Consider the following 12433-nt stretch of genomic DNA (forward strand, 5'->3'; position numbering starts at 1 on the left):
GGCCCTGGTCATGGCGGATGGACGTATAGAGGGAGTGGATGTCCATGGTGAAGATGTGGCATTGGGGGCCAGGGAAACAGAGGTCTTGGAGGAGGTGGAGGGCGTGGGTGGGGTCTTGAACATATGTGGGGAATTCCTGGACTAGGGAGGATAGGACAGTATCGAGGTAGGTGGAGATGCGTTCGGGGGTGCAGGAGCAGGCTGAGACAATGGGGCGGGATGGTCAGGCTTGTCGATCTCTGACTACCTGGTCAGGTCCATGCCCCCTAACAAACCACCCTCCCGTCCTGGCACCCTCCCCTGCTACCGCAGGAATTGCAAAACCTGCGCCCATACCTCCTCCCTCACCACCATCCAAGGCCCCAAAGGAGCCTTCCACATCCAAAGTTTCACCTGCACTTCCACCAATGTCACTTATTGTATCCATTGCTGTCTGATGCAGTCTCGTCTACACTGGGGAGACTGGACGCCTCCTCGCGGAGCGCTTCAGGGAACATCTCCGGGATACCCGCACCAATCAACCCCACTGCCCCGTGGCCCAACATTTCAACTCCCACTCCCACTCTGCCAAGGACATGCAGGTCCTGGGCCTCCTCCACCGCTGCTCCCTCACCACCCGATGCCTGGAGGAAGAACACCTCATCTTCCGCCTCGGAACACTTCAACCCCAGGGCATCAATGTGGACTTCAACAGTTTCCTCATTTCTCCTCCCCCCACCTTACCCCAGTTCCAACCTTCCAGCTCAGCACTGTCCTCATGACCTGTCCTACCTGCCAATCTCCCTTCCCACCTATCCACTCCACCCTCCCCTCTGACCCATCACCTCCATCCCCAACCCCCATTCACCTATTCTACTCTTTGCTACCTTCTCCCCAGCCACCACCACCCCCAATTTATCTCTCCACCCTGAAGGCTTCCTGCCTCTATTCCTGATGAAGGGCTTTTCCTGCTCCTCAAATGCTTCCTGACCTGCTGTGCTTTTCCAGCACCACTTTGATCTAAACTCTGGTTTCCAGCATCTACAGTCCTCACTTTTGCCTTAGAGAGAAACAGTCCAAGTGCTGGCAAATGGGGCTAGATTGTTTTCGTACATCTAGTCAGCGTGGACAGAAGGGTCCGTTTCCATGCTGTACATCTCTTTGCCTCTGACTCTCAAATTCTGGAATAATGGGTTACACTATCAAACTCCTCATTAGGAGAAAGTGAGGACTGCAGATGCTGGAGAGTCATAGAGTTAAAAAGGGTGGTGCTGAAAAAGCACAGCAGGTCAGGCAGCATCCAAGGAGCAGGAGAATCAGCATTTCAGACATAAGCCCTTCATCAGGAACGTGGAGGGGGAGGAGAAGGTAGGTGGGAAGGCGATAGGTGGATGCAGGTGGGGGGTAATCGTGATGGGTCAGGTGGAGCAGATGGGTGGGAAGGAAGATAGATGGGTAGGACAGGTCAAGAGGACGGTATCGAGTTGGAGGGTTAGATCTGGGAGAAGGTGGGGGGGGGGGGCGAAAAAAAGAGGGGAGATTTGGAAACAGGTGAAGTCGATGTTGATACTGTGGGTTGAAGGGTCCCAAGGCAGAAGGTGAGGTGTTCTTTCTCCACTTGACGGGTGGCTTTAATTTGGCAGTGGAGGAGGCCTAGGCTTGCATTAGTTTAATGCTTGGTCAAATAATTTTGATTTGTTCAGATCCCATTTGGAGCAGTATTTTCAGTTCAACATGATTTACCAGCATAATTATGGGTGATCCAGGAATAAAAGTAAGGACTGATTGCCTCGCACAAACCAGTGGTTCTCAAACTGGGGTCTTTTGATCTTGGGCTTCATACAGACTTCCCGCAAAGTTCACAAAATAATAATGTGTCAGAGGAGAAAGGTTTAGTGCTAAAAGACAGCAGCAGAGTGGTCATGCTTCATGTGCAATGCCAAATGGACTTCATTGTTTCACTGTGGAAAGAAGCGGCAAGTGTGGCATGACGATCCCCTGGTAGACCCAGTAACAAGTCTGGTGGTGGATGCCTGGTGTGTTAACCTTTTCAAGAAAGGGGCATATTTAAAAAAAATTGTGCTCCATTTCTGTGAACTAAGAAGCAGACTAACCCATTTCATTGTTATCTGCAAGTAGATAGATATTTTCTTAGAAGCAATTTCAGAACATTTTATATCAGTACTTCCATATTAAGTATTATAGAGTGTTGTGTAGTATTAGAATTTAAAATGAGGATTGTGTGACTATTAATCCATTTGAAAGGAAGACTTTCCAATCTAGTCTGGGAATCATTATTTTAGAATATCATAACCTAGTCTCAGCGAAAATACTGTCAGGGATGGCACAGTTGCTCAGTGGTTAGCACTGCTGCCTCAGCGCCAGAGATTCTGTTTTGACTCCAGCCTCAGGCAACTGTCTGTGTGGAGTTTGCAGATTCTCCCCATGTCTGCATGGGTTTCCTCCGGGTGCTCTGGTTTCTTCCCACAATCCAAAGATGTGCAGGTTAGGTGAATTGGCAATGCTAAATCGCCCATAGTGTTCAGGGGTGCTTAGGTTAGGCGCATTAGTCAAGGGAAATGTAGGGGAATGGGTCTGGGTGAGTTACCCTTCAGAGGGTCAGTATGGACTTGTTGGTTCCAGTGGCCTGTTTCCACACTAGAGATTCTGTGAGATGCATGCCTTCCCCTTCTCTCACTATGTATGAATGCCAGAACTATTTACATAGCTACTGATTAATGATCCAATAAGTCCAATGTGCACTTACAGAAATCAGCAGACTTCAATTTCAGGTTATAGTTGACTGCACTCATGTGACTTTTTGTACACCACCCAACATGCCCGCTACCTTCATGAACAGAAAAAGGCTTCTGTTGTTGAGTGATTGTTACTGACGCAGTATAAAATCCACACTTGCCAAGAGAACAAAGATACATCCAGAACCTTGGAGCCATTAAATCCATCACGGACTACACATTAGACTGGTCAACTAATGTGTTTGCCGCTTTGATATATCTGAAGGTTTTCCAGTAATGGGCAGATGCTCAGTATTATGACTTAGCAAATAATTAATTGTATAGACTTGTTTCAGAGTCCAGTGAACATTACATTAACATCTGTCAGCACAATCCCTTTGTGCACTTGAGTTCAGCAACCACTCCAATTACTTTCCCAAGCTAACTAACTAACCTACCTTTAATTCCTGTCCGTAGGAACCTTTGGTATTTCTGCAGGAGCGAAATCCCTGACTGGTGACAATGGCTCAGAAGGCAGGCAGAATTCAGACACATGGCAGTTTTCATTCAAACATTCACCAGATCATGCAAGGAGAGGGCCAAAGACTCCCCCTGAATCGGACCTCAATGTAAAGATCTGACCTCAATGATCTTAATTTTTGGTTCAGATCAGAGGAGAGGTTAATGACGTTCTGATTTTCACACTGAGATACAGTATTTTTATATATTATGGTACAATAAATCACATACAATGTGGTCACTCTGTGCTCTCCCTTATTCTATATATCCAATCCTGTGAAATACCTAATCAATGATGGACATTCCTATGGAAAGCCTTAGGTTCCCCATGATCTGATGATGTTTAATAGACATCGTAATCATTAACAGACATTCAATGCATCTGATTAATTTGTAGTACAAGGTTACTGGCTATACTTCTTCAGAGAGGTCCCAGACTTGCTTCTTTTTAAAGACTGTTTGAATTTTGTTGTTCATTGTATTCATTTACTATCTCTATCAAATTCTGTTCTCCTCATATTTCCCACTGTCCTAGTTATAAAACATACAAGACAGTTGGTTTTTAAACTAACTGCTATAAGATTCATAATGTTAATTCTATTCTGTAATTATAAAAAAAACTTTACATATATCTACCCCTACTTTTAGCATTCTTTAGCTAATGAGTTGTGATCAATATTGTTTCTCACAATACAATTTAAATCTGACCCTCTTTCCATTCAATCAAACATTGCCCGATTTCCCTATTTTTCTATAGGAATAGGAAATACGGGATATATTTTAATGACCTTCTAATATTTTCAGTAGTTGCATGTCAGGCTGGTGAACATTTTGGATAACATCCTTGTAGATGTCTTTGAAGTTAACAATTTGGATAAAAGAAAAAGGAAATACCTGTGATCACCCCCAAGAATGACACAGAGTCGGCCATCTGCTTTTACTTTTTTAACAGCTTCAAATAATTTTGCATTTGCTTTCCCCACTGTCCGAGGCATTTTGACAGTTCCAAATGGTTCATCTTTCAGCTCATCTTCAAATGTCAAATTCCCGTAGTCCTTCAGATTACAACCTTGAAAAATGAAATGAAAATAGGAGGAAATTCTGGGTGGTGGGTGAGGTAAATTCAAGTCTACTCAATCAAGTGTAAATTTATGAATCAGTAAGTAATCTTTAAAGGCCTTCAGTGTACCCGGTAAAGTGCATCTATAGGTGTTGTGAACAGATTTTAGAAACTTAGAAAGTACCAAGTTAAATGCTGTTCTGTGCTGGACCAACTAATCTAGAATGTGAATACTGACTTCAAATTCCTGTGCCACAGGTGGGAAAATTAACAATCATCCTTCTAATATCTGGTCCTCTCAGTAATTCCTGCTCGTGTGACAGTCAGGTAAGGAACTAAATTTACTTAACTCTGATAGCTTTGTAATTAAAGTATTCTCATTATGTCATCTGGTCCCACATGTGAAATATGACCATGTGAAGTGTTTTTATGTGCTTTATGAATATGACAATACAGTATTTAATAGATTTCAACAGTAACATCCAGCAGCAGGACACCTTACATAATACCCCTTTATAATAGCTAGACAGCATAACTTGGCCTTCTGAATCATTACAATTTACTACCTACTCAAAGCTTAAAATGTTCAGTTTTACACTGAAGTTAGCCAATAATTTCAATCCCAATTAACAGTCTCAGTTTAAACAAATTTGAAAGTGAATTCACCCAAGGCCCCTTCAACAGCACCTTCCAAATCCACGACCTCCATCATCTTGGTGTAGGTGGCTCAGTGCTTAATCCACAGGTTAGGTGGATTAGCTGTGGGAAATGTAGGATTAAAAAGGATAAAGTGGGGAGTGGGTCTAGACGGGATACCCTTGAGGGAGTCCTTGTGGATTCAATGGCCGAATGGCACGCTTCCACACTGTTGGGATTCTATGATGTCAAAAAAAAACAAAAACAAATATATCACCTGCAAATTTAGCTCCATGCCATAACCATCTTAAACTATATCACTATTCCTTTACTGTCGCTGGGTAGCAATCCTTTGACTCTTAGCAACATGGACTTCAACAGTTCAGGAAGGCAGCACGCTACCACCTTTTGATGAACAATTCTGAATGGACAATAAATGCTGGCTAGCCAGTGACATCCACACTCCACGAGTTAATAAATAAAAGTACAATTAAACTTCACGTAAACTCAACATATTAGTTTCGATTTGACACTTCAAACCGAAGTGGGTGAGGGAAATTCAAATCTACTCAATTAAGTGTAGGTTAATTGCCTAAATGGCGGCCACACGGCATCAAACAGCATCTTTTCAGACGGCAGCTATTCATAATGATTTCTATGTACACCTCCTTTAGAACAATATTGTTTCCTATCCTTTCGCCGAGCACTATCATCCATTTTGTTACTTAATCTCCCCTGCCTTCCACTTCATCAGAGGCCAACCTTTTCCTTTCTTCTTTTTACATACCTCTTTGCTTGTTTAATAAACCGATTACCTCTAACTTTTAGTGGTTCTGAAAGGGCAACACCCCTTTTTGATTTGGAGGTGCCGGTGTTGGACGGGGGTATATAAAGTTAAAAATCACACAACACCAGGTTATTATCAAACAGGTTTAATAGGAAGCACATTAGCTTTCGGAGGTGAAGAAGGAGCGGCGCTGGTGCTCCGAAAGCTAGTGTGCTTCCAATTAAACCTGTTTGACAATAACCTGGCGTTGTGATTTTTAAACTTTGAACACCCCATTCCAACATCGGCATCTCCAAATCAACACAACACCAGACTATAATCCAACAGGTTTATTTGGAAGCTCCGAAAGCTAGTGCTTCTAAATAAACCTGTTGGACTATAACCTGGTGTTGTGATTTTTAACTTTATACATCCTTTTTTGAGTTCTCCAGAATCATGCGCCATATCTATTCACCGCCAGTTTGAAAGTTTCATTTTTGTCTTGTTTTCACATTGACGAGGTAATGCCTGTTTGAATATGATTCAGGCACTCTGCTCGTTGAAAGGGAATGAAAAGGCTTTCAGAGTATTTTTAACTTGTGACTTTTTTTGTAACGTGAGTGCTAGAGCCGATTTCAACCCCCACTCCAAGTTTGTCGGTACGGTGGACCGATCGCAAATGCATAAGTGCGCGCGTTGTAGGTCACACACGAACATATATTCCCAGCGCAAAATGAAAATGGAAAAGTTTTCGATCATATCTTAACCTTTTTAGAGGCGATTTCAATATTTACATTCTAACGACTTTGCGACCTATTACCTCCAGTCTGAAGCGCTGTCAGCAGCCCGGATTTTCTTAAAGCATCTGGTCCCATTTTTACACCCTCCTTTTCCTATAGGCATACAAAGGGAGCTTATATTAAATAAGAAAATAAAAGAGCCTTTTAAAAAGTACGGTTTTTCCGAATCCTAGCTACCAGATTCGCAGAGCATACCTGTCCCCTTGATAATGGTGCTCCAAGGATTCCGACTTTGTGATGAAACCTTCTACAGATTATACTGACACCGCGGCTCAAAAGAATCATTCCCTTTCTGGGCAACATCTTGGTTTCTAATAGAAAAACTTCAAACTAACAATAGTTTCTCGCACGAGTAATTTACAATTTGCAAATTATATTTTAATTAACTCAGATATCCTCTAGCCGAGAGGAAAAAACTTAATCGTTGGTGGGTATAACTGAGGCAAAAACACACAAAATCGGAATTGTTATAGATTAATCTGCACATGATGCAGGGATCAATTACATGGATCATGTGTCACAGCAACGCTAGGGATATAGCCTCTAAACTCCGCCCTCCCTAAATAACACAATTATATTGGTGACATTCACCTTGATAACTGACAGAGCTACAAAACCAAAGTCTACAACTACTGAACAGGTCTGACAACGTTTATTAGAGAGGAGTTGATATGAGGGCAAGGATCCTTTGTCAAAACGTGACATGAAATTATGTCATACTAATGTGTTGTCTGTATGACAAATGGTCGCCAACCAATCAACACACTCCACTAAAACCCAAGCAAAATAATTTGAATAATGGAAATCCGAAATAAAAACAGCAAATCCACCCTGGAGTTGTTCAGGGAGAGGTGGGCGCCGCAGGGAGTGGAGTGCATTATTTCTCCCTCCAACTCTATTTTGATTTAGTCCCTACCCTCCCCTTCACTGTTTTGATCACACAGCACTGCCCTTTGATGTGAAGGGCAGTGTTTGTCACTGGCCACCCGGGTGTTTTCCTATCTTCCTGGTGGTGGAATTTGAATAAAGATTGGTGCACTTTGTGTCTTTCACAGTGTCTCACACCTGCACACACACACCATGGGTGCTGGGGATAAAATAAGCACTACCGCACTTAGGTGGTAGTGTGGGGGTTAAAATAAAAAAAAACAGGGGATTTCCAAAAAAAAATAAAAACAGCAAATGTAGTCAGGCAGCATCTGTGGAGAGAGGAACAGAGTTAATATTTCAGATCAATGCCGTTTCGTTAAAGAAACAGCTACTGATCTAACACTTTTTTTAATGGCCATTCAACCTGTTGGATCTGCTCTTTGTTCAATGAGATCACAGCTGATCTGATAATACTGAACACTTTTCCAGCCTTTTCTCCATAACCCTGGGTTCCCTGATAGTTTATAAATCTGTCTATTTCAGCTTTGAATACATTTAATGAACCTTGCTATTTTATCCTTTATAATGGACTCTTAACATTTTCCCAATGACAGATGTTCATCTAATTGGCTATAGTTACCCACATTTTGTCTCCCACTTTGAGTAAGACTGTTAGATTGGCAGTTGTGAACTTGCAGCTTTTTAGGTTATTAGGAATGTAGCTTTCCCTAAGGCACCAGATACTAAAACCTTACAAGAATTGACAGGTTTAGTTAAGGAATACTTATGACACCAAACCTCCCCTAATTTTGAGACACTGATCAGACATCTTAACCTGACCTAGTCCCATTTGCCGGCATTTAGCCCATATCCCCCTAAACCCTTCCTATTCATATATCCATCCTGATGCCTTTTAAATGTTATAATTCTACCTACCTCCACTCCTTCCTCTTGCAGCTCATTCCATATATGCAGCACCCTCTGCATGAAAAATTTACTGCATGAAATATTTCTGCTCTCACTTCAAACTCATGTCCTCCAGTTTTGGACTCCTCCCACCCTAGGAAAAAAAGACCTTGGCTATTCACCCTACCCATGCCCCTCATGATTTATAAACCTCTATAAGGTCACCTTTCAGCCTCCGATTTTGAAGTTTCTGTGGTGCATGTTCTGCCAAGCCCAAAAGAAAAACATCTGTTGAAAGGAGATGTTATTACAATAAGAAAGAGTGTAGCAAAGGAAGAAATGTCAGCAGCAATCAAGGTAGATGTTAGCAATTAGGAGGAATACAACATCATTAATTTGTAATTATTAGCATTCCCTAGTTCAAGATGAGAAGAGAGAGAATTGTGTAGTAGTTAAGAAAGCCCAAAGCAATCATATCACAGAAGATTTTTACTGCAAAGATAAAGTAGACAAACCAGAAACAATCAAAAGGGAGTGGAAAAGATATGGTCAATTTCATAAATGTGTGGTGTGACATCTACTTAATATGATGTATGAAGCAGAGTGTGAGGTAGGTACTATGTTAAATTTAGTATTCAGTGGTCCACTTGAACTTATTTGTAACTGATAAATGGGTGAATATTTTACATCAAGTTTATTTAAACTTAATATGGTCATAAAAGCCGAAACCAAAGTAATAATACAGACATGCAAAGTATTAGATGAGTAACTACTAGAATTATAAGAGGGTTTGAAGGAATAATTAATTAGGAAAGTGAACCAAAACATAACATTTGATTTGATTAGATTTATTGTAACCACATCTACCTAAATATCATGAAAAGCTTTGCTTTGTGAGCAGAATAGAATAGAATATCCTTAATTGTCACATGTACTCCAGTACAGAAGTACAGGATACAGTGAAAAGCTTTTACAATGGCTGTCTCTAATGGCACCAACTTAAGTACAAGTACCTAGGTATAAATCTTGGATACAAAACAGGAATAAAAGTAAGAGTAGTAGCGTTGCTTACAGTGTTTAAAAGGTAAGTTAGAAGTAAGATATTATAACAAAGTTAAAGGATTGATGTTACAGTTTGATAAAGAATTTCAGATTGTCATTATATTGCAGCAGCATTGTAACAGCTCAGCAAGCACGTGGTTTAACTGATTGCACCAGGCCCCAGTCCAACAACAATCTCACTCTGCTCCAAGCTGCTGGTCCTCTCTGCACCGGCACTCTGCTGCACTAAGGTAGGTTACACAGCTCCAGGCCTCGCTTTTCCTCTCACGGATCTCCAGGACTTGTTTCCCCGCTGCTTTGGGACACACTTCCCCTCGTGCTGCTCTGGGACAGGTTCCTCTTGCACTGTTCGAGGACATACTTCTCCTCGCGCTGCTCTGGGACTTGTTTCCATTCGCGTGCTCAGGGACTGCTTCCCTGAATGCTGCTCCAGGACTGGAAAAAAAAGAGAGAAAAAAAGGAAAGAAAGAAAAAGAACATATGGAGCAAAGGAGTCCGGGTGGAGAGTCCTACTCTGCTGCCATCTTGCTGGTTGATACTTGGTTATAGGGTGCTTAGACCAAGCGAGGCATACAGGTTACACTGCAAGGGAGGTGCAAAAAGCAAGATCAACATAATTTGAAATTAGAGAGTCCATTCATAAGTCTGATAATGTCAGGGAAGAAGCTGTTCTTGAACTTGTTGGTGCATGTGTTCAAGCTTCTATATCTTCTGCCTTACAGAAGAGGTCATAAGAGAATATTACTTAAAATCAAGGAAATACTGAATGGCCCAAATACTGCTGCCAAAATAGCAGTGAGGTTGTCAAGATTCTGGATGGTTTATGTGCAAATGCTACAACAACTTCAGGTGAGGCCAGATTTTTGGGTGTATTTTTTAAATAACACTTCTTCCTTTTGACGAAAATTAGCCTTGGCACTGGCCTGAAATCGTAATGTTTAGTAACACACATTAGCAATTGAGATTCATCTGCTATTTTAAACCAATCATGTTTTTTACTGAGTTAGCTTTCTCTAAAATTGTAGAGAAAATAATTCATTGTAATTAGCTTGCTGCTGACACATGTGGCAAAACCTCACCTCACAAGATTGAATTTCCAGAAAAGGAGGGCACTAATAAATTGAAGGTGGTTAAAGATATTTACACGTTATAAGGAAGCATAATGGGTAGGCTTAAAAAAGTAAAATTCGTAAAATTGCAAGGCATAAGAGACAGTAGAAAGGTGTCCAGCAGATAGCAACACAAAACATTCTGAAGAAATGCCTCCACTGTATGAATGATGGCTGGGGATGTTGAAAACCAGAAGTGTATTAAGAAACGCATTGGTTAGAAACATTATGGGATTGGCTCCCCCTAATGGCAGTATGTGAGGTGGTACTAGGCCAGACACAGAAAATGTTGCTATGTCTCGCTTGTCTTCATTTTACTTGGGCAGCAATTGGATAGTGAGGGAAATATTAATCATGATATGTGAGTTATCTGTGCCAAGTTCTGTTGTCAGAGGGAAAGCAAACAGGGATATTGAGTGGAGACAAAATCAGGTGTTGACAGTAATGAACTTGTCCAGATTTATTACTCTGTCCTTCTCCGATTCCCTTACTGTGAATTATGTGCATTAAATCATGATGCATCAGAAAGCTGGTCTCATCTGAAACTATTTGCAATTAGAAAAGCAGATACTGTATTTGGTACAGTTAATATGATGAAACTGTTAGCAAAAGAAACAGAAGAAAAACTTCAAGAAATGGAAGGAAGCCATGCATTCTGTCATGTACATGCTGGTGCAATGAAAGAGAATTCAGTAGTCCCACTCCTCTGTAATTCTACAATTTTTTCACTTCAGGTGCTTATCCAGTTCCATTTTTATTTTCACTCACAGAATATGGGTGTTGTTGGATTGGCCAGATTTATTAACTACCTCTAATTATCCTCAAGAAGGTTGTTGAGTTGTCTTCTTGACCCGCTGCAGTCCATGTAGTGTAGGTACACTCACAATGCCATTCGGGAAGGAGTTCCAGGATTTTGGCCCAGTAAAGCTGTTAGAATGTGATATACTTTCATGTCAGAACTGTAATTGCCTTGGAGGAAACTTTGAAAGTGGTTGAATTCCCATGTATCTGCTGCACCCTTGTTCTTCTAGATGGTAGTTGTTGTGGGTTTGGAGGATGCTGCCAAGAGAGCCTTGGTGAATTTCTGCAGTGCATTTTGAAGACTGTACAAACATCTGCTACTGAGCATTGGTGATAGGCTGAATGTGGATGTGAGTCAAGCAAGCTGCTTTGTCCTAGATGGTGTCAAGCTTCATGAGTGTTGTTGAAACTGCACTCAACCAGACAAGTGAGAAGTACCCTTGTGCCTCATTGATAGGACACAGGCTTTGGGCAGTCAGGGGGTGAGTTACATGCTGCAATATTCCTAGCCTCTGATCTATTCTAGTAACCACATTTTTATATGACAATGTCAGTTCAATTTATAGTCAATGGGAACCCCCAGGATGTTTATAGTGGGGCATTAAGTGTAGTAATGCCATTGAATGCCATGGGGCAATGGTTGGATTCCCTTTTGTTAGAGATGTTCATTGCCTGCCACCTGTGTGGTGCAAATATTACTTGCCACTTTTCAATATAAGCATGGATATTGCACTGATCTAGCTGCATTTGAACATGGACTTTTTCAGTTTCTGAAGAGTGGCAATGGTGTTGAACAAATGTGGGCGGCACGGTGGCACAGTGGCACAGTGGTTAGCACTGCTGCCTCACAGCGCCAGAGACCCGGGTTCAATTCCCGACTCAGGCGACTGACTGTGTGGAGTTTGCACATTCTCCCCATGTCTGCGTGGGTTTCCTCCGGGTGCTCCGGTTTCCTCCCACAGTCCAAAGATGTGCAGGTCAGGTGAATTGGCCATGCTAAATTGCCCGTAGTGTTAGGTTAAAGGGGTAAATGTAGGGGTATGGGTGGGTTGCGCTTCGGCGGGTCGGTGTGGACTTGTTGGGCCGAAGGGCCTGTTTCCACACTGTAAGTAATCTAATGTAAGTAATCTAATCTAATCATGCAATCATCAATGATAATCTCCACTTTTGATCTTATGATGATGGGAAAG

The 12433-nt window shown here is 41.8% G+C and overlaps 1 protein-coding gene across 1 annotated transcript in view; it reads right to left on the reverse strand.

The window, feature by feature from the left end:
- The window catches only part of LOC122552680 (arginase-1-like), a 49020-nt gene extending 41943 nt beyond the window's left edge, over positions 1 to 7077 (reverse strand). The window contains exons 1-3 of the mRNA XM_043695534.1: positions 6691 to 7077; positions 6516 to 6588; positions 4128 to 4302 (exon numbers count right to left, since the gene is read on the reverse strand). Of these exons, the coding sequence (XP_043551469.1) occupies positions 4128 to 4302; positions 6516 to 6588; positions 6691 to 6798 (356 nt within the window). The 5' untranslated portion in view covers positions 6799 to 7077. The remainder of the gene's footprint in view (positions 1 to 4127; positions 4303 to 6515; positions 6589 to 6690) is intronic.
- Between the last annotated feature and the right edge of the window lie 5356 nt (positions 7078 to 12433).

This window comes from Chiloscyllium plagiosum, chromosome 9 (genome assembly GCF_004010195.1).
Source record: "Chiloscyllium plagiosum isolate BGI_BamShark_2017 chromosome 9, ASM401019v2, whole genome shotgun sequence".
Lineage (NCBI taxonomy): Eukaryota > Metazoa > Chordata > Chondrichthyes > Orectolobiformes > Hemiscylliidae > Chiloscyllium > Chiloscyllium plagiosum.